General features: G+C 48.3%; 6 protein-coding genes across 11 annotated transcripts; 3 read left to right on the top strand and 3 right to left on the bottom strand.

Annotated features, from left to right (window-relative positions):
- Positions 1-836: 836 nt before the first annotated feature.
- LOC146254055 (nucleoside diphosphate kinase B-like) lies at positions 837-3,421 on the bottom strand. The gene is made up of 5 exons (XM_084677117.1): positions 3,297-3,421; positions 2,069-2,201; positions 1,804-1,905; positions 1,516-1,628; positions 837-1,129 (listed from the first exon to the last, which is right to left on the bottom strand). The coding sequence occupies exons 2-5, from the start codon at positions 2,195-2,197 to the stop codon at positions 1,012-1,014; spliced, it is 462 nt and encodes a 153-aa protein (XP_084533243.1). The 5' UTR covers positions 2,198-2,201; positions 3,297-3,421; the 3' UTR covers positions 837-1,011.
- LOC146254054 (uncharacterized) lies at positions 3,400-8,280 on the top strand. 4 transcript variants are annotated; one of them, XM_084677113.1, is made up of 5 exons: positions 3,400-3,516; positions 4,538-4,601; positions 5,440-7,574; positions 7,806-7,881; positions 8,001-8,280. In XM_084677113.1, the coding sequence occupies exons 3-5, from the start codon at positions 5,532-5,534 to the stop codon at positions 8,147-8,149; spliced, it is 2,268 nt and encodes a 755-aa protein (XP_084533239.1). In that variant the 5' UTR covers positions 3,400-3,516; positions 4,538-4,601; positions 5,440-5,531; the 3' UTR covers positions 8,150-8,280. The 4 variants fall into 4 exon arrangements, with proteins under 4 accessions (XP_084533239.1, XP_084533241.1, XP_084533238.1 ...); XM_084677115.1 differs by lacking the exon at positions 3,400-3,516 and adding an exon at positions 4,813-4,904 and having other exon boundaries at positions 3,624-4,601; XM_084677112.1 differs by lacking the exon at positions 3,400-3,516 and having other exon boundaries at positions 3,624-4,601.
- A 1,360-nt stretch (positions 8,281-9,640) lies between these two features.
- On the bottom strand, positions 9,641-11,824 carry LOC146254053 (apolipoprotein L3-like). Its single transcript, XM_084677673.1, is given in 6 exon segments — positions 9,641-10,465; positions 10,468-10,613; positions 10,693-10,800; positions 10,932-10,967; positions 11,090-11,435; positions 11,821-11,824. Coding segments are annotated over 6 exon segments (1,398 nt in total). The 3' UTR covers positions 9,641-9,707.
- Positions 10,002-18,369, top strand: LOC146254052 (uncharacterized). Of its 2 annotated transcripts, none has more exons than XM_084677708.1 (5): positions 10,002-12,114; positions 12,956-15,090; positions 15,322-15,397; positions 15,517-16,387; positions 17,225-18,369. In XM_084677708.1, the coding sequence occupies exons 2-4, from the start codon at positions 13,048-13,050 to the stop codon at positions 15,663-15,665; spliced, it is 2,268 nt and encodes a 755-aa protein (XP_084533834.1). In that variant the 5' UTR covers positions 10,002-12,114; positions 12,956-13,047; the 3' UTR covers positions 15,666-16,387; positions 17,225-18,369. The 2 variants fall into 2 exon arrangements, with proteins under 2 accessions (XP_084533834.1, XP_084533835.1); XM_084677709.1 differs by lacking the exon at positions 10,002-12,114 and adding an exon at positions 12,128-12,820.
- Positions 17,110-19,293, bottom strand: LOC146254051 (apolipoprotein L3-like). The gene is given in 6 exon segments (XM_084677672.1): positions 17,110-17,934; positions 17,937-18,082; positions 18,162-18,269; positions 18,401-18,436; positions 18,559-18,904; positions 19,290-19,293. Coding segments are annotated over 6 exon segments (1,398 nt in total). The 3' UTR covers positions 17,110-17,176.
- Positions 18,418-23,716, top strand: LOC146254050 (uncharacterized). 2 transcript variants are annotated; one of them, XM_084677710.1, is made up of 4 exons: positions 18,418-19,584; positions 20,430-22,555; positions 22,787-22,862; positions 22,984-23,716. In XM_084677710.1, exons 2-4 carry the CDS (start codon positions 20,522-20,524, stop codon positions 23,115-23,117), a joined length of 2,244 nt encoding a protein of 747 aa, XP_084533836.1. In that variant the 5' UTR covers positions 18,418-19,584; positions 20,430-20,521; the 3' UTR covers positions 23,118-23,716. The 2 variants fall into 2 exon arrangements, with proteins under 2 accessions (XP_084533836.1, XP_084533837.1); XM_084677711.1 differs by lacking the exon at positions 18,418-19,584 and adding an exon at positions 20,223-20,294.
- The last annotated feature ends 74 nt before the right edge of the window (positions 23,717-23,790 follow it).

Raw genomic sequence — 23,790 nt, 5'->3', positions numbered from 1 at the left:
ATTCAGTTACTATGTTGCCAGATGAGCAGTTAACACTTCCTGGCTTCACCTCTGCCTTCACTGTTTGGGTAGTAACCTGTTTATTTTTTTTATTCAACATTTGTTTGCTCCTTTTCCTAACCTTATATGCTGGAATTTTTTCAACCATCCCCCTCTATCTAGCAAACACTTCACACCCAACGCTGCTACACATGGTCTGTGCCTCACCAGACCCAGCTGCTGTCACACTGGGAGACTAGCCCATCCATCATCCACAGCCCTGACAATCACCCTCAAGGACAAACTGAATGCCCACCTGTTCAGACTCACACGCAGCCTGGCAGTGACACTGGGATGCCATCCTCACTATCTGCTATCCCTCTCAAACCCCCTGGCAGTAACACACGCAGTCTGCCCTCCTATCTCATAACCCACTCGGCCTATGCATGGCTTGGCACTACGGCCTCAAGTATCAGCTACCCTGCTTGTTATTTTTGATGCTGGTATTGTTGTACCGGTATCCTAGCTGCGGAACGTCAGTTGAGCATTGAGTAAATCTTTTCCATACCATGTGTAGTCTAGGTGTCAGTCATCCCCCTCTTGCACATGTATTCATTACATTATACAGTAAATGGTTGCTGAAAAAAACATTTAAGCTCAAAAGTCAGCAAAACAGGCACCCTGGTAGCTCACCGGAGGAGTGATCGTACGATGTAGGCCGAGGACTCTTAGTGACCCGGGTTCAAATCTGGGCTAGGCCCCTGCTGCATGCCCCCTCTACTCTTGTCACTTAATTATTCGTAAAATATAAAAGCATACATCAAATACATCTTAAAATGAGAACAGAAGAAAAAGGATCAGGTAAACCATAATTATTTTATTGACAAGTGCGTCGGTATAAAGTTCTAGAGCTTTCGGGGTGTTTCTTGGGAGTTCTAGCGTCAGTGTTGCAAGTGGGTGTGTTTGCGGGGGGGGGGGGGGGGGGGGGAATGGGAGGGAGGGGGGTCAGCCGGCTGGTTCAGTCTTCTGGATTTACTCGTAGAGGAAGGGCTTGGCACAGCTCTCCCAGGCGATCAGTTCCTCAGCCTTGAACCACAAGGCGATCTCTTTCTTGGCGGTCTCCAGGGCATCGCTGCCGTGGATGAGGTTCCTGCAGAAGAGAGACACACCAATCAGATGACTTGACACGAGGTCAGGGTGGCAGGCTGGGCCGAACCCAGGGTGGCAGGCTGGGCCGAACCCAGGTCACTGCATCGGGGCCTCAGCCTGTATGGTTAAGTGCCCTATAAGAGGAGCTCTGGGATAAACTCCTGGTTCTGAACAAGCAGTTGTCAGTGGGACAGAAACTCGAGTGGAGAATCTGGAATTTTTTAATCTAGTGTTTGACTTGTACCTAGTATAATGGCTTCTCTAGTGACTTCCATTTATTGTCACTTGGACCAAGTGACATGCTCTTGTCTGACAGCCTAGTGTACTTGTGTTAAACTTGATTTACTGGTCATGCAGCGGTCTGCGGTGTCGGAGCGGCTTACGTACCTGCCGATCTGGACACAGTAGTCTCCGCGGATGGTGCCTGGTTTGGAGTCGGCGGGGTTGGTCTCTCCCAGCATCATCCTGCCGATCTTTACAGCGCTCAGACCCTCCCAAACCTGAGCACAGACCAGCGTCAAGTCAGAGAATCACTGCCCTTCAACCCACCACCCATCAAACTCTCAAAATGACCTCAAGATAGGAGAACCGTGACCTCAAATAAAACTCCCCCCAAAAAAAGGCCACAACTCAGATGATCCCTGGTCGGAGAGGCTAATGAAAACGGGGTATTACCATGGCGACGACGGGTCCGGAGGCCAGGTACTTGCACAGGCTGGGGTAGAAGGGCAGATCCTTCAGGTCCAGGTAGTGCTGCTTGGCATGCTCCTCAGATGGCTACGATAGAACACGGACAGAAGCACAGCAGGGTCACACGTCTGTCACCTGATAACTCAAACATGAACATGGAGTAGGTTGGTTTTGGAGTTCACATGCGATTACCTACCCCAACCTCCTCCACCCCCCCCCCCCCCCCGAATGAATAGTCATATCAACACACCTGGACCATCTTCATGGCAATGAGCTTGTATCCCCTGTGCTCAAAGCGCTTGATGATTTCTCCCACAAGCCCCCTCTGCACGCCGTCGGGCTTGATGGCAATGAAAGTCTGTTCCTTGTTCTCGGCCATGGTGCTGAAACCAGACAGACGCGTGAGCCCACCTTGCAAACTAGAACAGGTCAATCTAGAACAGGTCAAACTAGCTCGGAGATGCAGTTGGCTAAACGCGGAAACGCGAGTCGAGAGGTTAGGATGGAGACCTGAGGTGCTGCAGATTCCAGTCTGAACTTGGGTCAACTGATATGGTTATAGCAAGTGGCCCCTCAATGCACCCGTCATCTGCTTTGACCTCAAGTCACAGCTCAGTAATTGAAGCGCTTGGAAGATACAGGAAGGTCATTACTGCTCACCTATAGACTGCCATGTGGCAGCTGTCCCTGGAAATGGTTAGCCAAATATAATGTGCTATTCTTATCCTTCAGCCATCCAGTTGGCACTTAACGCCGTGGAAAACATTTCCACATGCTCATTCCACCACGGAGAGCAAGGACTCATTTCACTGCCTATTCAGCACAAACACAGCTTGGGGCAAGCATTCAATCTCCTTTTACCCTGATACAGCTGATGTTAGGCCAAGTTGCCTAACGTTACCGAGCTACTGTATCAACGGATATGTAGTTGGCTACAGAGCTAGAACAGTGATAACTTCGGTGTGGTCCCATTACAGTCTTACAAATGTGTACATGATAAAATACTATTGTTGGCTGTCAAGTGACCCAAGGCAAGGAATGTTGCACTGCACACTGGGGGTTGGAAATGTAGCCGGTCAAAAGTGCATTTGGCAACCACGCTTGCAAAATAACTGCAACGCAGAGTTTAAACGGAACTGCACGTCATTAAAAACAGTTAAGCGTCTACCCAGTTCACTTGCAGACTAGGCTGACACGCTGCATCAATTTAATTGACTAAATGATGCACAGGTCGATTTGCAAACCACCTGCAGATTATTGCGAGCAATTACAATTACCCTCGAGCCAATCCAGTTGAGGCACGATGTATGGGGATAAACTAATTAATTGAAGTTAGTTATAACCGAGTACACTAATTAGGCAACTTTTTAAAAGAAGATAACATTAATAGGCTACGTTTTAAAATAATTTGACATACATGCACAATTCGTGAAGTGGTGCAGCAAACGATTACCAGTGCTAGAGCTGCATTGCATTACCTGTAGTTTGGAGTTCAACGACAGGAGGACAGGAAACGGCGACAGTAAGAGACTGAGAAACAATCACCAGTGGGATGCAAGCTGCGTGGGAGCCGGAATATAAAGCCTGTTGAATGAGGGGTGGAGCTTAAAATGAGGTCAAGAAATTACTGACATTGGCTTTTCAATCGTCTATGATCTGTGCATGCACATCAAATACTCAACCATATAAGGGCAGGAGGTAAGGGATTATTACTCCATGCTGCCAAAGTGTCATTTAAGTAAACGCTGCAAGAGGCTAGAATAGACACCATGGTTGGCACCGGCAAATCAAAATTGAATCGCCAGCCTTGGAGTGTCATTCGGGGGGGTTTATTGTGTAACGGTGAAGTGGCAGTGCACGTACACACGAAGATATCCAGTCAAAATAAAGCTGATTCTTCAAGCTAAATGGGAAAAACACACTTTAATTCAGGAAAAATGGAACACTAGTGGCATTGGTTTATTTTCCAATGTGGATATAAGGTGAATTTGGGTAATCTAGAATTTTCGGAATGCATTTTCTCATCGGAGTTCTCTGATTGACTAGTACCCTGACCCTCTCTTTACATTTGGTCATTTAGCAGACGCTCTTATCCAGAGCGACTTACAGTAAGTACAGGAACATTCTCCCCAAGTCAAGTAGGGTGAAGTGTCTTGCCCAAGGACACAACGTCATTTGGCACGGCCGGGAATCGAAACAACAAACTTCTGATTAATAGCCCGACTCCCTAACCGCTCAGCCATCTAACTCAGCCATCTAACCCTCCTCCACCACACCCACACGTCAATCACGTTTTGTGATTTCAGTCACATAACATCCATGCTAAACCTATAATCAAACTTCTGTGGAGATGTCATAGCAGAGAAGAAAGCGCTCTTAAGGTGTCCCACATTACCTAATGTCCCAGATTACCCGAATTCCCCCCATATAACAGTGGATACCGCTGTTAAATATATTTTTCTTGATACATAATGTGTGGTGAGGGGTACATATTTTCATTTTTTCAAAACGTGATTAAAACAGTTCATGTACAATTAAATGCACGCCCCTGTTTAATACTGATATCAGACCAGGCCTGGACTCTAAACAGACTGGGTGTAAAGAGCGCCACCTGCTGTTTGATGACGTTTGCTGTATTATGACGTAATTCATCAATTAAACTATAAAAGGCCGTTCTGATCACTGCTCTCATTTCTTATTGAACATTTTCTTGGACAAGGATTTGGATCTCTACGACGCTTTCACCTTGACGACTTCGTATTGCAACACAGAAATATTATAATGTAAGTAAATATTCAGATTGTTTTGCACCTTACAACTTTTTCAAGTTAAGGGAGAAACGGGAAACTTGTTCAAGTTGTAAGGTTTACATTTTAAAGACGATGTTTTCGGGTAGATGTGAAGGTAGATAATACATTAATCTAAAAAGGTTATTGTAGCCTATTCTCTGACGTTTTGTTCAAATAAACTATGGCCGTTCTGATCACTGCTCAGTTTGAAGTAAACAAGTTATTGGACAAAGGATAAAGATCTCTGCGACGCTTTCACCTTGACACATTAGTATTGGAACACAGAAATATTATAATGTAGCGTTAAGTAAATGGTCAGATTGTTTTGCACCTTAAAGTTGTAAGGAAGATACGGAGACTTTTTCAAGTTGTAAGGACGATAAGGAGACTATTTCAAGTTGTAAAGTTTACAGTTTCAAGATGACGATCTCGGGTAGATGTGAACGTAGATAATACATGAATCTGAAAAAGTTATTGTAGCCTATTATTCTGTGTTCTTTGGAAAAGTCAATAGAGACATCTTCAAATTTTGCCATCTGCTGTTTGATGACGTTGGCTTGTATTATGACGTAATTCATCAAAGGCCGTTCTGATCACTGTGCTCAGTTTTAGGTAAACATTTTATTGGACAAGGATTTAGATCACTGCAACACCTTAACTTTGACAAATTCGTATTGGAAGACAGAAATATTATAATGTAATATGGTCCCATTGTTTTGCACCTTAAGTTGTAAAGTTTACATTTCCAAGACGAATGATTTCATGTAGATATGTAAGTAGATACTAGATTATTCTGAAAAAGTAATTATATTCTCTGTGTTATTTGGAAAAGTCTGTCTTTTCAGGGGCCAGGTGTGGAAGGCTTTCTCTCAAATCAGACCTTCACAGCAAGTGTATACCTGAGGCAGTGTTTGAAGAAGAGACATGGAGAAAGATAATAAAGACTCATCTCAGCCCGAGGTGAACGAGGGAAGAGAGGGGAGTCTGTCTGGAGACAAGGGCACCTTCATCAGGGTGTTGACCGTGAGGCCTTTAAGTTTGGAGGACATGGACCTGGTCGAGCCCTCAGATCTGCCCCCTCCTCCAGTACCCGCCACTGGGTCGAAAGACCAGCTGGTAGCCCTGGAGGTTGCGTCCACTTCCCAGGGCGTCAGTGGAGTGGAGAGAATGCTCCCCAGCACAGCCAGCAGACACAGTGGACCACCCTCTCCAGATCTGCAGGTGGAGGCCAAGGCCAGTCTGGGCTCTGTGGCAGCTGAGTTGATCGAGGCGGTCATCAGCAACGTCCTGGCAGCCAGGGCCGCCCTCCAAGAAGAAGCTCAAGGGCCTGTTTTTTCCACTGTGAGCTACTTCCTCTCTGCTGTCTGTGCTGACGTGCAGACTCTACCGCTGCTGAGGAGGTCAGGGAGCAGCAGTCGGTCGTCTGGAAGGTCCCTCGGAGAGCTCCTCACCACCATGTCAAGGACCAACGTTGTCCAGGCTGTGGAGCTGAAACTGGAGGAGCAGTTTGGGCCGTGTAGGAAGGAGGGCTCGTCCAAATCGCCATCCAGCCAAGGACAAATGATCCCTTATCTGGGGAGTGGTCGCTATGGACATTCCCTGGCCAGTGACCTGGTCGAGGAGATCGTCGAATCCATAAAAAGTGCTGTTGAGTTGCTGGAAAGCCAGTCTTCAACATCCAGAGCAGGCAACAGCTCCTCCCTCACAGGATGGGACGCATTGGATGTTTCCTCTGCAGCCAAGAAGATGGTCTGCAAGGCAGCGGCCAAACTGACCCCCCTGGTGAGCTCTTCCAGGATGGGTGATGTGACGGCGGACGAGAGCGTCTCTTTGATGAGCGAGACGTCCCTGGAAAGTTTGCCCTCGTCTCTCATCAGGCTTCTGTTGATCCGGTCTGTCGACACGGTGACGGCAGCCTGCAGAGCCATAAGCAGTGAGTTCTGCTATAGGGAGAGCGTGAAGAACGAAGGCTTGACCAAACTCCAGGAGCTGGCCAACGAACAGATGTTGGCCTGTCTGAACAAGGGCGTAGAGGAAGTGGAGATCGATGAGCTGATCGAAGGCATCTCAGCCATCTTGGATCATTTGCTGATCCTAAGGCGCCCAGAGTTGTCCTTTTCCCACATTTACCGCTCCTTGTTTGTTGACACCCTTCTGCCAGGGAGTGGACACAGGACCACCGAGGTCCAGGAGACCTTGATTTTTTTATGTACTCAGGGCCCACCCGCAGCTGGGCACTCTAATGACAAGCGAGTGGGAGAGATCATAAAAGAGTTTGCGACCAAAGGGAAGGATCTGTTCCAGCAGGCCTTGAGGAGAGCAACTCAGAAGCTCTCTCGCCAGCCCTCAACCCCTCGTGGCTCACCTCATGCGGCCAATCCAGAGAGCTCAGAGCGTCCATCTCTGCTGGTCTCCTCTGAGAACTGTGAGAACCTGCTCAGTGTGATCCTGGATGATCTCCATGAGGTGGTAGAGCAGCACAAGGCCTCAGCTAAGATCAGATCTGGGGGCGTGAAGTTCTGGGAGCAGGTCCACTCCTCCAGCCAGCTGCTTTATGACAGCACGCTGAGGACCCTGCAGAAAGCTGCACACAAGCTGTTGGCTCTCCAAGATAGTGAATTCGAGATCATCACCCCGATACCTTCCAGACAGGAGATCATCCACAGCTTTGCTGAGAGCTCGGTTAAGGGTCAGCTGCAGGAGAGCCTGGAACTGGACCTTTCCTCGACCTCCAGCCTGGCCTGCCAGGAGACCCTGGACTGCACGGTCAGGATCCTGACGGAGAGGGGGAGGGACACTCTGTGTGAGTCTGCTGCTGCAGCTCCGTGTCCTGGGGAAGATCTCGGCGAGCTCAGCCCTGCAGCGATCATCGATGCTGGGACAGCGTCTACCTCTGCTGGAGAGACGAAAAAGCCAAAGAAGGGCTTGAAGTGGTGGAGCAAGAAAGCCAAGCTCTTCAAGAACAAGGTGTGTTATTGATGTAATAGAGCTTATAGAGCAGAGCTTATAGTATATCGTATGAGTACAGAATGAATGACCATGGGTTGGTTATTCATGTGATGGAGCAAGTATAGAATGAAGAGGCAGTGTTGTGACTGAGTGACTGTTGTTGTTCTTAATCCTGATGCTTTTGTGGTCTGAGAGGTGTTGTCATATAGTTTCCATAGATTCCAGCATGTTCTGTGTTTTCCCCTGCAGTTTCTGAAGAGAAAGACGGAGCCCAAGAAGCCCTCAGCCCAGGAGGAGCTTCCCCCCAGCTCTCACGTCACACCTGGTGAGCGACCACCACTGCTTGTCATCCTTAATGAATCACAGTCACCCTGTAGATTGGGCTAATTACTCTGACAAAGCCTAACTTCAAATTCACCAATTTAAAATGTTATCTTGTCACAGGGGCTAAGTGTGGTTCGCCTGCCAATCTGGAGCAGTCGAAGGACCACGAGACCAACCAGGAGCCCCCTAGACGTCCTCTACACGTGCGAATGTTCCGTGCGCTTCAAAAGTCTATCTTCAAGACGTGCAAGATGTCTTGGAGCCAGTAGGATGGCCTACTGATACGTTTAAGTATCAAGCAACGTAAAGGGCTGGCTGGCTAGCTCTGTCCCTCTCTCACATACACACACCTCCCCTCTCTCTCTCTCTCTCTCTCTCTCTCTCTCTCTCTCTCTCTCTCTCTCTCTCTCTCTCTCTCTCTCTCTCTCTCTCTCTCTCTCTCTCTCTCTCTCTCTCTCTCTCTCTCTCTCTATCTCTCTCTCTATCTCTCTCTCTATCTCTCTCTCTATCTCTCTCTCTATCTCACTCTCTCACTCTCTCACTCTCTCACTCTCTCACTCTCTCACTCTCTCACTCACACACACACACACACAAACACAGACATACCTTTGCAAGGCTAGCCTGTTCATGGGGAGCAGCTTGGGGTCCAGTGTCTTGCTCCAGGACACTTGGACACAGGGCCTGGATGATCTCCAGGAGGCTGATGTGGGATGTTTGTTCTGGTTTCCTGCCTCTCGGTTCTTCTACCCTGCAGGTCTCCTGGTCCACTGTCTCCCAGACAACGGAAGGAGCGTTGCCAAGGAGCCAGAAGTGTACGTTGAGCAGTATGGACGAGGACCAGGTCTTTCTCACCTGGCTGGAACTCGCTGGGCTGAGTGGATATCAGGAGAAGACCATCACAGAGACTCACTACCATCTGGAACACTCTACTGTATCTGACCATTGTCAATAAACTAGTCATGTTACAGTACAGAGTGTAACAGTCCTGTTTGTTTTCCTAACAAAGCTATAGCACAGGTAAGTGTGTGTGGACTTAGAAAAGGAAAGGTTCTAAGATTCTGATGTACTTATGTGTGTGATGTGTTGTGGTTGGACACAACATGCTATAGCCAACAGGTAAATCAAAAGACAGATATGCACATTCACATTCACGACAATACAGACAAATTAAGGGACAATGCAGAAAGAGTAATGGACAATGCAGACAGAGTAATGGACAATGCAGACAGAGTAATGGACAATGCAGACAGAGTAATGGACAATGCAGACAGAGTAAGGGACAATGCAGACAGAGTAAGGGACAATGCAGACAGAGTAAGGGACAATGCAGACAGAGTAAGGGACAATGCAGACAGAGTAATGGACAATGCAGACAGAGTAAGGGACAATGCAGAAAGAGTAATGGACAATGCAGACAGAGCAAGGGACAATGTAGACAGAGTAAGGGCAGTTGGAGGGAGAGTCAGAGGATGAGGCAGAATTCGGATTAGAGGAGGAGGAGGAGGAGGAAGGGAAGCAATCAGAGGAAGAGGAGGAGTTGGAAGGGGAAGAGGAGGAAGACAAATACCAGGAACAAGAAGAGTGGTTTCTGAAGAGATTAGGGCTACTAACCCTAACCCTAACCAACATGACCCTAACATCATGAATGGACTGACAGTCCCACCTGACCCTAAAATACAATTTTAAAAAGTTCTGAGGTAAAGTGTCACAGGAATGTAATAAATGCTTCAAATGACCAAAACTTGTAAGGTTTTGTGTCTTTATTGTAGGAGTGTCGCAATCACGTGCAGGCAATGATCCATTAAACTGAGAAATCCTCATTATTGGTCAGGCCAATAAATAATCCTCCTGGTTTATCTTCTTCATCTCCTCCAGGGGGTAAAAGGGCATCTTCAGCAGGTTCTGGCTGTCCTCGGACGTTAGCAGGCCTCTCTGCAGGGAGTCGTGGATCTTCTGCCATGACTCCAGTTCAGAGTGCCAGAGCCGTGCTCGTGCCCGGATGAGCTGGGAAACCTCACTCTTGCTGCCCTGGGCCAGGCCGACGCTCTCCTTGCAGATGAAGAACACGTCCAGGCCAATGAACAGGGCGTTGAGAGCGATGAACCCCTCCCGGGCTGCCTTGGAGAGGGCGAGGGGCGTCCCTTTAGCGGCCTGTCCCAGGTCAGCAATCGCATCCTCACTCCTCAGAAGTTTCATACCCGAGGCACAATCGATCAAGGAGTCGATTCCTTTCCCAATGGCACCAACTTTCCCCACGATCCTCCCTGCTCCCGCGGTCGCATCCACCTCACTCACCACGGGAAGCATCTTTGTGGCCACATCTTCCAGGCACCCCTGGATGGTCTGCACCTCCTTCATAAAACTCTGGAAAAACTTGTTGGCTTTTATCTTTTGAGTGCGGTTGACGCCCATCTCTGTGACTGTGGTGACCACGCTGTTGACCCCACTGGTGACCCCCATGCCCACACCAGCCATGGTGAGAGCCAGGGAGACGCCTGCTGTGATGGGGATCAGGGCCAGGCCCACGATGGACAGGACCCCTCCAACCGCCCCCACGGAGCTGCCTGCCACAGTGGAGATCTGGGCCCACGCTTCATGTTGTCTAGCTGGACGGCACTCCCCTCCAGGTCAGTCAGGAACTGCAACATTCTGGGCTTGCTCTGGATGAAGAGTTCCATGAAGTTTTTAGCTTCCTCCTGGAACAGGAAAACCAGTCTGAAGTCCTGGTTGGTCCTGATAGTTAGAAAGCCACAGAGTTAGAGTCCAGAATTTAAGGTGAGGCATGTAAAATAGAAATGGGAGTTCTGCTTACCTGACATCACTGAGGTATTTGAGATGGACCAGCATATTCAGCATGGATGCATCACTCACGTCCCCAAGGTCAACATTTTCCTTCTTCTTTCTCCAAAACATCCATTGACTGATGAGGAAAACAAAACAGAAACCTTCTGAAGTCTGAATAACACCGAATAGGCAGCAGAAGTTACAACATACAGTAAAACAATAAAACAGGCTACGAGGGATTCATAAGATGTCAAGGACAGGTGTTACCTTGGTTCAATCTCTGCCTGTGATGCTGTCATCAACCTGCAGTGGAAAAAGGAAGTTGAGATCATGTAATAGTATAAGAATAATAAGACTGAATGTAACCCTGCATCCTGATCCAGCAAGCTGGGGCTACAGTAACAGACTACACTGGCCTCTCTTACTTGCTCTCCAGCTTGTCACAGAGCTGCTGGGTGCTGCGTATGTATGAGTCCAGCTGGAGAGCCAACACCGGCACGTTGAAGAGGCTGGGCAGAAAGAAGTCCCGTGCGTTCCTCCTGAACTGGACCAGCAGAGGACACGCTTCCTGTGAGGCAGTGATGACATCACGGACACTGGCAGGGCTCACTTCATGGTCACCAAACGGACACTCGTCATCGAACACAAACCCAGAAGTGACCGCCAGCCTCTCCACAGCATCCAGGAAGTGGTCCAGTTCCTCCAGCCCGGCCAGGGTGTCCTTCAACACCTCCCCCAGCTCCTTCTCCAGCTCCTCCCTTCGCTTGTCTGCTGATAATAAACATTGTTATCAACAGGCGTTACAATCCGGTGGTTGTTATGTTAGTATGAATATCATAAACACACCAATGAAAAAGTTGCAGCTTCCTGTTTGGGTCGATGGTCCTGTGCAGAGGATGCAAGACAAGCAGCGTTCAAGAGAACTAGTAGCCTCCTAAAGTGTCAAGGTGGAGCGTCTGTGCACAAGGATGATATCCAGTTGAAATAAACCTGATTTGTCTAAATGGGCAAATCATAATTAAATCAGACATTATGGAACATCAACTTTGTCAGTTCATTTTCTAATGTGGGTGGCACAGCTTTTCAAAATCTATATAACAGTGGATACCGCCGTTAAATATATTTTTCTTGATACAAAATGTGTGGTGAGGGGTACACATTTTCACTTTTTCAAAACGTGATTAAAACTGTTAATGTACTATTAAATGCACGCCCCAGTTTAACACTGATATCAGACCAGGCCTGGACTCTAAACAGACTGGGTGTAAAGAGCGCCACCTGCTGTTTGATGACGTTTGCTGTATTATGACGTAATTCATCAATTAAACTATAAAAGGCCGTTCTGATCACTGCTCTCATTTCTTATTGAACATTTTCTTGGACAAGGATTTGGATCTCTACGACGCTTTCACCTTGACGACTTCGTATTGCAACACAGAAATATTATAATGTAAGTAAATGTTCAGATTGTTTTGCACCTACAACTTTTTCAAGTTAAGGGAGAAACGGGAGACTTTTTCAAGTTGTAAGGTTTACATTTTAAAGAAGATGTTTTCGGGTAGATGTGAAGGTAGATAATACATAGATCTGAAAAAGTTATTGTAGCCTTAATCTGTGTTCTTTGGAAAAGTAAATTTCGACGTCTGCTGTTTAATGACGTTTGCTGTATTATTCTTCAAATAAACTATAAAAGGTGGTTCTGTTCACGGTGCTCAGTTTTAAGTAAAACATGGACAAAGGATAAAGATCTCTGCGACGCTTTCACCTTGACGAATTAGTATTGAAACACAGACATATTATATATGTAAGTTGATATTCAGTTTGTTTTGCACCTTAAAGTTGTAAGGTAGATACGGAGACTTTTTCAAGTTGTAAGATTTACATTTTCAAGACGATGTTCTCAGGTAGATAATACATGAATCTGAAAAAGTTATTGTAGCCTATTATTCTGTGTTCTTTGGAAAAGTCAATAGAGACATCTTCAAATTTTGCCATCTGCTGTTTGATGACGTTGGCTTGTATTATGACGTAATTCATCAAAGGCCGTTCTGATCACTGTGCTCAGTTTTACGTAAACATTTTATTGGACAAAGATTTAGATCACTGCAACACCTTAACCTTGACAAATTCGTATTGGAAGACAGAAATATTATAATGTAATATGGTCCTATTGTTTTGCACCTTAAGTTGTAAAGTTTACATTTCCAAGACAAATGATTTCATGTAGATATGTAAGTAGATACTAGATTATTCTGAAAAAGTAATTATATTCTCTGTGTTATTTGGAAAAGTCTGTCTTTTCAGGGGCCAGGTGTGGAAGGCTTTCTCTCAAATCAGACCTTCACAGCAAGTTTATACCTGAGGCAGTGTTTGAAGAAGAGACATGGAGAAAGATAATAAAGACTCATCTCAGCCCGAGGTGAACGAGGGAAGAGAGGGGAGTCTGTCTGGAGACAAGGGCACCTTCATCAGGGTGTTGACCGTGAGGCCTTTAAGTTTGGAGGACATGGACCTGGTCGAGCCCTCAGATCTGCCCCCTCCTCCAGTACCCGCCACTGGGTCGAAAGACCAGCTGGTAGCCCTGGAGGTTGCGTCCACTTCCCAGGGCGTCAGTGGAGTGGAGAGAATGTGCCCTGGCACAGCCAGCAGACACAGTGGACCACCCTCTCCGGATCTGCAGGTGGAGGCCAAGGCCAGTCTAGGCTCTGTGGCAGCTGAGGTGATCGAGGCGGTCATCAGCAACGTCCTGGCAGCCAGGGCCGCCCTCCAAGAAGAAGCTCAAGGGCCTGTTTTTTCCACTGTGAGCTACTTCCTCTCTGCTGTCTGTGCTGACGTGCAGACTCTACCGCTGCTGAGGAGGTCAGGGAGCAGCAGTCGGTCGTCTGGAAGGTCCCTCGGGGAGCTCCTCACCACCATGTCAAGGACCAACGTTGTCCAGGCTGTGGAGCTGAAACTGGAGGAGCAGTTTGGGCCGTGTAGGAAGGAGGGCTCGTCCAAATCGCCATCCAGCCAAGGACAAATGATCCCTTATCTGGGGAGTGGTCGCTATGGACATTCCCTGGCCAGTGACCTGGTCGAGGAGATCATCGAATCCATAAAAAGTGCTGTTGAGTTGCTGGAAAGCCAGTCTTCAACATCCAGAGCAGGCAACAGCTCCTCCCTCACAGGATGGGACACATTGGATGTTTCCTCTGCAGCCAAGAAGATGGTCTGCAAGGCAGCGGCCAAACTGACCCCCCTGGTGAGCTCTTCCAGGATGGGTGATGTGACGGCGGACGAGAGCGTCTCTTTGATGAGCGAGACGTCCCTGGAAAGTTTGCCCTCGTCTCTCATCAGGCTTCTGTTGATCCGGTCTGTCGACACGGTGACGGCAGCCTGCAGAGCCATAAGCAGTGAGTTCTGCTATAGGGAGAGCGTGAAGAACGAAGGCTTGACCAAACTCCAGGAGCTGGCCAACGAACAGATGTTGGCCTGTCTGAACAAGGGCGTAGAGGAAGTGGAGATCGATGAGCTGATCGAAGGCATCTCAGCCATCTTGGATCATTCGCTGATCCTAAGGCGCCCAGAGTTGTCCTTTTCCCACATTTACCGCTCCTTGTTCGTTGACACCCTTCTGCCAGGGAGTGGACACAGGACCACCGAGGTCCAGGAGACCTTGATTTTTTTATGTACTCAGGGCCCACCCGCAGCTGGGCACTCTAATGACAAGCGAGTGGGAGAGATCATAAAAGAGTTTGCGACCAAAGGGAAGGATCTGTTCCAGCAGGCCTTGAGGAGAGCAACTCAGAAGCTCTCTCGCCAGCCCTCAACCCCTCGTGGCTCACCTCATGCGGCCAATCCAGAGAGCTCAGAGCGTCCATCTCTGCTGGTCTCCTCTGAGAACTGTGAGAACCTGCTCAGTGTGATCCTGGATGATCTCCATGAGGTGGTAGAGCAGCACAAGGCCTCAGCTAAGATCAGATCTGGGGGCGTGAAGTTCTGGGAGCAGGTCCACTCCTCCAGCCAGCTGCTTTATGACAGCACGCTGAGGACCCTGCAGAAAGCTGCACACAAGCTGTTGGCTCTCCAAGATAGTGAATTCGAGATCATCACCCCGATACCTTCCAGACAGGAGATCATCCACAGCTTTGCTGAGAGCTCGGTTAAGGGTCAGCTGCAGGAGAGCCTGGAACTGGACCTTTCCTCGACCTCCAGCCTGGCCTGCCAGGAGACCCTGGACTGCACGGTCAGGATCCTGACGGAGAGGGTGAGGGACACTCTGTGTGAGTCTGCTGCTGCAGCTCCGTGTCCTGGGGAAGATCTCGGCGAGCTCAGCCCTGCAGCGATCATTGATGCTGGGACAGCGTCTACCTCTGCTGGAGAGACGAAAAAGCCAAAGAAGGGCTTGAAGTGGTGGAGCAAGAAAGCCAAGCTCTTCAAGAACAAGGTGTGTTATTGATGTAATAGAGCTTATAGAGCAGAGCTTATAGTATATCGTATGAGTACAGAATGAATGACCATGGGTTGGTTATTCATGTGATGGAGCAAGTATAGAATGAAGAGGCAGTGTTGTGACTGAGTGACTGTTGTTGTTCTTAATCCTGATGCTTTTGTGGTCTGAGAGGTGTTGTCATATAGTTTCCATAGATTCCAGCATGTTCTGTGTTTTCCCCTGCAGTTTCTGAAGAGAAAGACGGAGCCCAAGAAGCCCTCAGCCCAGGAGGAGCTTCCCCCCAGCTCTCACGTCACACCTGGTGAGCGACCACCACTGCTTGTCATCCTTAATGAATCACAGTCACCCTGTAGATTGGGCTAATTACTCTGACAAAGCCTAACTTCAAATTCACCAATTTAAAATGTTATCTTGTCACAGGGGCTAAGTGTGGTTCGCCTGCCAATCTGGAGCAGTCGAAGGACCACGAGACCAACCAGGAGCCCCCTAGACGTCCTCTACACGTGCGAATGTTCCGTGCGCTTCAAAAGTCTATCTTCAAGACGTGCAAGATGTCTTGGAGCCAGTAGGATGGCCTACTGATACGTCTAAGTATCAAGCAACGTAAAGGGCTGGCTGGCTAGCTCTGTCCCTCTCTCACATACACACACCTTCCCTCTCTCTCTCTCTCTCTCTCTCTCTCTCTCTCTCTCTCTCTCTCTCTCTCTCTCTCTATCTCACTCTCTCACTCTCTCACTCTCTCACTCTCTCACTCTCTCACTCTCTCACTCTCTCACTCTCTCACTCTCTCACTCACTCACTCTCTCACTCTCTCACTCTCTCACTCTCTCACTCTCTCACTCACTCACTCACACACACACACACACACACACAGACATACCTTTGCAAGGCTAGCCTGTTCATGGGGAGCAGCTTGGGGTCCAGTGTCTTGCTCCAGGACACTTGGACACAGGGCCTGGATGCTCTCCAGGAGGCTGATGTGGGATGTTTGTTCTGGTTTCCTGCCTCTTGGTTCTTCTACCCTGCAGGTCTCCTGGGCCACTGTCTCCCAGACAACGGAAGGAGCGTTGCCAAGGAGCAAGAAGTGTACGTTGAGCAGTATGGACGAGGACCAGGTCTTTCTCACCTGGCTGGAACTCGCTGGGCTGAGTGGATATCAGGAGAAGACCATCACAGAGACTCACTACCATGTGGAACACTCTACTGTATCTGACCATTGTCAATAAACTAGTCATATTACAGTACAGAGTGTAACAGTCCTGTTTGTTTTCCTAACAAAGCTATAGCACAGGTAAGTGTGTGTGGACTTAGAAAAGGAAAGGTTCTAAGATTCTGATGTACTTATGTGTGTGATGTGTTGTGGTTGGACACAACATGCTATAGCCAACAGGTAAATCAAAAGACAGATATGCACATTCACATTCACGACAATACAGACAAATTAAGGGACAATGCAGAAAGAGTAATGGACAATGCAGACAGAGTAATGGACAATGCAGACAGAGTAATGGACAATGCAGACAGAGTAATGGACAATGCAGACAGAGTAATGGACAATGCAGACAGAGTAAGGGACAATGCAGACAGAGTAAGGGACAATGCAGACAGAGTAATGGACAATGCAGACAGAGTAAGGGACAATGCAGAAAGAGTAATGGACAATGCAGACAGAGCAAGGGACAATGTAGACAGAGTAAGGGCAGTTGGAGGGAGAGTCAGAGGATGAGGCAGAATTCGGATTAGAGGAGGAGGAGGAGGAGGAAGGGAAGCAATCAGAGGAAGAGGAGGAGTTGGAAGGGGAAGAGGAGGAAGACAAATACCAGGAACAAGAAGAGTGGTTTCTGAAGAGATTAGGGCTACTAACCCTAACCCTAACCAACATGACCCTAACATCATGAATGGACTGACAGTCCCACCTGACCCTAAAATACAATTTTAAAAAGTTCTGAGGTAAAGTGTCACAGGAATGTAATAAATGCTTCAAATGACCAAAACTTGTAAGGTTTTGTGTCTTTATTGTAGGAGTGTCGCAATCACGTGCAGGCAATGATCCATTAAACTGAGAAATCCTCATTATTGGTCAGGCCAATAAATAATCCTCCTGGTTTATCTTCTTCATCTCCTCCAGGGGGTAAAAGGGCATCTTCAGCAGGTTCTGGCTGTCCTGGGACGTTAGCAGGCCTCTCTGCAGGGAGTCGTGGATCTTCTGCCATGACTCCAGTTCAGAGTGCCAGAGCCGTGCTCGTGCCCGGATGAGCTGGGAAACCTCACTCTTGCTGCCCTGGGCCAGGCCGACGCTCTCCTTGCAGATGAAGAACACGTCCAGGCCAATGAACAGGGCGTTGAGAGCGATGAACCCCTCCCGGGCTGCCTTGGAGAGGGCGAGGGGCGTCCCTTTAGCGGCCTGTCCCAGGTCAGCAATCGCATCCTCACTCCTCAGAAGTTTCATACCCGAGGCACAATCGATCAAGGAGTCGATTCCTTTCCCAATGGCACCAACTTTCCCCACGATCCTCCCTGCTCCCGCGGTCGCATCCACCTCACTCACCACGGGAAGCATCTTTGTGGCCACATCTTCCAGGCACCCCTGGATGGTCTGCACCTCCTTCATAAAACTCTGGAAAAACTTGTTGGCTTTTATCTTTTGAGTGCGGTTGACGCCCATCTCTGTGACTGTGGTGACCACGCTGTTGACCCCACTGGTGACCCCCATGCCCACACCAGCCATGGTGAGAGCCAGGGAGACGCCTGCTGTGATGGGGATCAGGGCCAGGCCCACGATGGACAGGACCCCTCCAACCGCCCCCACGGAGCTGCCTGCCACAGTGGAGATCTGGGCCCACGCTTCATGTTGTCTAGCTGGACGGCACTCCCCTCCAGGTCAGTCAGGAACTGCAACATTCTGGGCTTGCTCTGGATGAAGAGTTCCATGAAGTTTTTAGCTTCCTCCTGGAACAGGAAAACCAGTCTGAAGTCCTGGTTGGTCCTGATAGTTAGAAAGCCACAGAGTTAGAGTCCAGAATTTAAGGTGAGGCATGTAAAATAGAAATGGGAGTTCTGCTTACCTGACATCACTGAGGTATTTGAGATGGACCAGCATATTCAGCACGGATGCATCACTCACGTCCCCAAGGTCAACATTTTCCTTCTTCTTTCTCCAAAACATCCATTGACTGATGAGGAAAACAAAACAGAAACCTTCTGAAGTCTGAATAACACCGAATAGGCAGCAGAAGTTACAACATACAGTAAAACAATAAAACAGGCTACGAGGGATTCATAGGATGTCAAGGACAGGTGTTACCTTGGTTCAATCTCTGCCTGTGATGCTGTCATCAACCTGCAGTGGAAAAAGGAAGTTGAGATCATGTAATAGTATAAGAATAATAAGACTGAATGTAACCCTGCATCCTGATCCAGCAAGCTGGGGCTACAGTAACAGACTACACTGGCCTCTCTTACTTGCTCTCCAGCTTGTCACAGAGCTGCTGGGTGCTGCGTATGTATGAGTCCAGCTGGAGAGCCAACACCGGCACGTTGAAGAGGCTGGGCAGAAAGAAGTCCCGTGCGTTCCTCCTGAACTGGACCAGCAGAGGACACGCTTCCTGTGAGGCAGTGATGACATCACGGACACTGGCAGGGCTCACTTCATGGTCACCAAACGGACACTCGTCATCGAACACAAACCCAGAAGTGACCGCCAGCCTCTCCACAGCATCCAGGAAGTGGTCCAGTTCCTCCAGCCCGGCCAGGGTGTCCTTCAACACCTCCCCCAGCTCCTTCTCCAACTCCTCCCTTCGCTTGTCTGCTGATATTAAACATTGTTATCAACAGGCGTTACAATCCGGTGGTTGTTATGTTAGTATGAATATCATAAACACACCAATGAAAAAGTTGCAGCTTCCTGTTTGGGTCGATGGTCCTGTGCAGAGGATGCAAGACAAGCAGCGTTCAAGAGAACTAGTAGCCTCCTAAAGTGTCAAGGTGGAGCGTCTGTGCACAAGGATGATATCCAGTTGAAATAAACCTGATTTGTCTAAATGGGCAAATCATAATTAAATCAGACATTATGGAACATCAACTTTGTCAGTTCATTTTCTAATGTGGGTGGCACAGCTTTTCAAAATCTATATAACAGTGGATACCGCCGTTAAATATATTTTTCTTGATACAAAATGTGTGGTGAGGGGTACACATTTTCACTTTTTCAAAACGTGATTAAAACTGTTAATGTACTATTAAATGCACGCCCCTGTTTAACACTGAATAACAGACCAGGCCTGGACTCTAAACAGACTGGGTGTAAAGAGCGCCACCTGCTGTTTGATGACGTTTGCTGTATTATGACGTAATTCATCAATTAAACTATAAAAGGCCGTTCTGATCACTGCTCTCATTTCTTATTGAACATTTTCTTGGACAAGGATTTGGATCTCTACGACGCTTTCACCTTGACGACTTCGTATTGCAACACAGAAATATTATAATGTAAGTAAATGTTCAGATTGTTTTGCACCTACAACTTTTTCAAGTTAAGGGAGAAACGGGAGACTTTTTCAAGTTGTAAGGTTTAAATTTTAAAGAAGATGTTTTCGGGTAGATGTGAAGGTAGATAATACATAGATCTGAAAAAGTTACTGTAGCCTTAATCTGTGTTCTTTGGAAAAGTAAATTTCGACGTCTGCTGTTTAATGACGTTTGCTGTATTATTCTTCAAATAAACTATAAAAGGTGGTTCTGTTCACGGTGCTCAGTTTTAAGTAAAACATGGACAAAGGATAAAGATCTCTGGGACGCTTTCACCTTGACGAATTAGTATTGAAACACAGACATATTATATATATAAGTTGATATTCAGTTTGTTTTGCACCTTAAAGTTGTAAGGTAGATACGGAGACTTTTTCAAGTTGTAAGATTTACATTTTCAAGACGATGTTCTCAGGTAGATAATACATGAATCTGAAAAAGTTATTGTAGCCTATTATTCTGTGTTCTTTGGAAAAGTCAATAGAGACATCTTCAAATTTTGCCATCTGCTGTTTGATGACGTTGGCTTGTATTATGACGTAATTCATCAAATAAAGGCCGTTCTGATCACTGTGCTCAGTTTTACGTAAACATTTTATTGGACAAGGATTTAGATCACTGCAACACCTTAACCTTGACAAATTCGTATTGGAAGACAGAAATATTATAATGTAATATGGTCCCATTGTTTTGCACCTTAAGTTGTAAAGTTTACATTTCCAAGACAAATTATTTCATGTAGATATGTAAGTAGATACTAGATTATTCTGAAAAAGTAATTATATTCTCTGTGTTCTTTGGAAAAGTCTGTATTTTCAGGGGTCAGGTGTGAAAGCCTCTCTCTCAAATCAGACTGTTACAGCCAGTGTGGACCTGAGGCAGTGGTTGAGGAAGAGACATGGAGAAAGATAATAAAGACTCATCTCAGAACGAGGGAAGAGAGGGGAGTCTGTCTGGAGACAAGGGCACCTTCATCAGGGTGTTGACCGTGAGGCCTGTAAGTTTGGAGGACATGGACCTGGTTGAGCCTTCAGATTTGCCCCCTCCTCCAGTACCCGCCACTGGGTCAAAAGACCAGCTGAAAGGCCTGGAGGTTGCGTCCACTTCCCAGGGTGTCAGTGGACTGGAGAGAATGCGCCCTGGCACAGCCAGCAGACACAGTGGACCACCCTCTCCGGATCTGCAGGTGGAGGCCAAGGCCAGTCTGGGCTCTGTGGCAGCTGAGTTGATCGAGGCGGTCATCAGCAACGTCCTGGCAGCCAGGGCCGCCCTCCAAGAAGAAGCTCAAGGGCCTGTTTTTTCCACTGTGAGCTACTTCCTCTCTGCTGTCTGTGCTGACGTGCAGACTCTACCGCTGCTGAGGAGGTCAGGGAGCAGCAGTCGGTCGTCTGGAAGGTCCCTCGGAGAGCTCCTCACCACCATGTCAAGGACCAACGTTGTCCAGGCTGTGGAGCTGAAACTGGAGGAGCAGTTTGGGCCGTGTAGGAAGGAGGGCTCGTCCAAATCGCCATCCAGCCAAGGACAAATGATCCCTTATCTGGGGAGTGGTCGCTATGGACATTCCCTGGCCAGTGACCTGGTCGAGGAGATCATCGAATCCATAAAAAGTGCTGTTGAGTTGCTGGAAAGCCAGTCTTCAACATCCAGAGCAGGCAACAGCTCCTCCCTCACAGGATGGGACACATTGGATGTTTCCTCTGCAGCCAAGAAGATGGTCTGCAAGGCAGCGGCCAAACTGACCCCCCTGGTGAGCTCTTCCAGGATGGGTGATGTGACGGCGGACGAGAGCGTCTCTTTGATGAGCGAGACGTCCCTGGAAAGTTTGCCCTCGTCTCTCATCAGGCTTCTGTTGATCAGGTCTGTCGACACGGTGACGGCGGCCTGCAGAGCCATAAGCAGTGAGTTCTGCTATAGGGAGAGCGTGAAGAACGAAGGCTTGACCAAACTCCAGGAGCTGGCCAACGAACAGATGTTGGCCTGTCTGAACAAGGGCGTAGAGGAAGTGGAGATCGATGAGCTGATCGAAGGCATCTCAGCCATCTTGGATCATTCACTGATCCTAAGGCGCCCAGAGTTGTCCTTTTCCCACATTTACCGCTCCTTGTTCGTTGACACCCTTCTGCCAGGGAGTGGACACAGGACCACCGAGGTCCAGGAGACCTTGATTTTTTTATGTACACAGGGCACACCCGCAGCTGGGCACTCTAATGACAAGCGAGTGGGAAAGATCATAAAAGAGTATGCGACCAAAGGGAAGGATCTGTTCCAGCAGGCCTTGAGGAGAGCAACTCAGAAGCTCTCTCGCCAGCCCTCAACCCCTCGTGGCTCACCTCATGCGGCCAATCCAGAGAGCTCAGAGCGTCCATCTCTGCTGGTCTCCTCTGAGAACTGTGAGAACCTGCTCGGTGTGATCCTGGATGATCTCCATGAGGTGGTAGAGCAGCACAAGGCCTCAGCTAAGATCAGATCTGGTGGCGTGAAGTTCTGGGAGCAGGTCCACTCCTCCAGCCAGCTGCTTTATGACAGCACGCTGAGGACCCTGCAGAAAGCTGCACACAAGCTGTTGGCTCTCCAAGATAGTGAATTCGAGATCATCACCCCGATACCTTCCAGACAGGAGCTCATCCACAGCTTTGCTGAGAGCCCAGTTCAGGGTCAGCTGCAGGAGAGCCTGGAACTGGACCTTCCCTCGACCTCCAGCCTGGCCTGCCAGGAGACCCTGGACTGCACGGTCAGGATCCTGACGGAGAGGGTGAGGGACACTCTGTGTGAGTCTGCTGCTGCAGCTCCGTGTCCTGGGGAAGATCTCGGCGAGCTCAGCCCTGCAGCGATCATCGATGCTGGGACAGCGTCTACCTCTGCTGGAGAGACGAAAAAGCCAAAGAAGGGCTTGAAGTGGTGGAGCAAGAAAGCCAAGCTCTTCAAGAACAAGGTGGGTTATTGATGTAATAGAGCTTATAGAGCAGAGCTTATAGTATATCGTATGAGTACAGAATGAATGACCATGGGTTGGTTATTCATGTGATGGAGCAAGTATAGAATGAAGAGGCAGTGTTGTGACTGAGTGGCTGTTGTTGTTCTAAATCTTGATGCTTTTGTGGACTGAGAGGTGTTGTCATATAGTTTCCATAGATTCCAGCATGTTCTGTGTTTTCCCCTGCAGTTTCTGAAGAGAAAGACGGAGCCCAAGAAGCCCTCAGCCCAGGAGGAGCTTCCCCCCAGCTCTCACGTCACACCTGGTGAGCGACCACCACTGCTTGTCATCCTTAATGAATCACAAAGTCACCCTGTAGATTGGGCTAATTACTCTGACAAAGCCTAACTTCAAATTCACCAATTTACAATGTTATCTTGTCACAGGGGCTAAGTGTGGTTCGCCTGCCAATCTGGAGCAGTCGAAGGACCACGAGACCAACCAGGAGCCCCCTAGACGTCCTCTACACGTACGAATGTTCCGTGCGCTTCAAAAGTCTATCGTCAAGATGTTCCAGTAGGCCAGTAGGACGGCCTACGTTTAAGTATCCAGCAACGTAAAGGGCTGGCTGGCTGGCTCTGTCCCTCTCTCACATACACACACCTCTCTCTCTCTCTCTCTCTCTCTCTCTCTCTCTCTCTCTCTCTCTCTCTCTGTCTCTCTGTCTCTCTCTCTCTCTCAGTCACCCATCCTGGCACCCACAGCACTTTACATTATGCCTCTCATTCACCCATTCATACACACCTACAGCGAGGGAGCTGCTATGCAAGGCTAGCCTGTTCATGGGGAGCAGCTTGGGGTCCAGTGTCTGGCTCCAGGACACTTGGACACAGGGCCTGGATGATCTCCAGGAGGCTGATGTGGGATGTTTGTTCTGGTTTCCTGCCTCTCGGTTCTTCTACCCTGCAGGTCTCCACTTTCTCCCGGACAACAGAAGGACCGTTGCCAAGGAGCCAGAAGTGTACTTTGAGCAGTACGGACGAGGACCAGGTCTTTCTCTCCTGGCTGGAACTCGCTGGGCTGAGTGGATATCAGGAGAAGACCATCACAGAGACTCACTACCATCTGGAACACGCTACTGTATCTGACCATTGTCAATAAACTAGTCATATTACAGTACAGAGTGTCTGTTTGTTTTCCTAACAAAGCTATAGCACAGGTAGGTGTGCGTTGACTTAGAAAAGGAAAGGTTC

This window comes from Hypomesus nipponensis, chromosome 17, assembly GCF_054491055.1.
Source record: "Hypomesus nipponensis isolate SF chromosome 17, ASM5449105v1, whole genome shotgun sequence".
Lineage (NCBI taxonomy): Eukaryota > Metazoa > Chordata > Actinopteri > Osmeriformes > Osmeridae > Hypomesus > Hypomesus nipponensis.
This window is presented reverse-complemented; position numbering and strand designations above follow the sequence as displayed.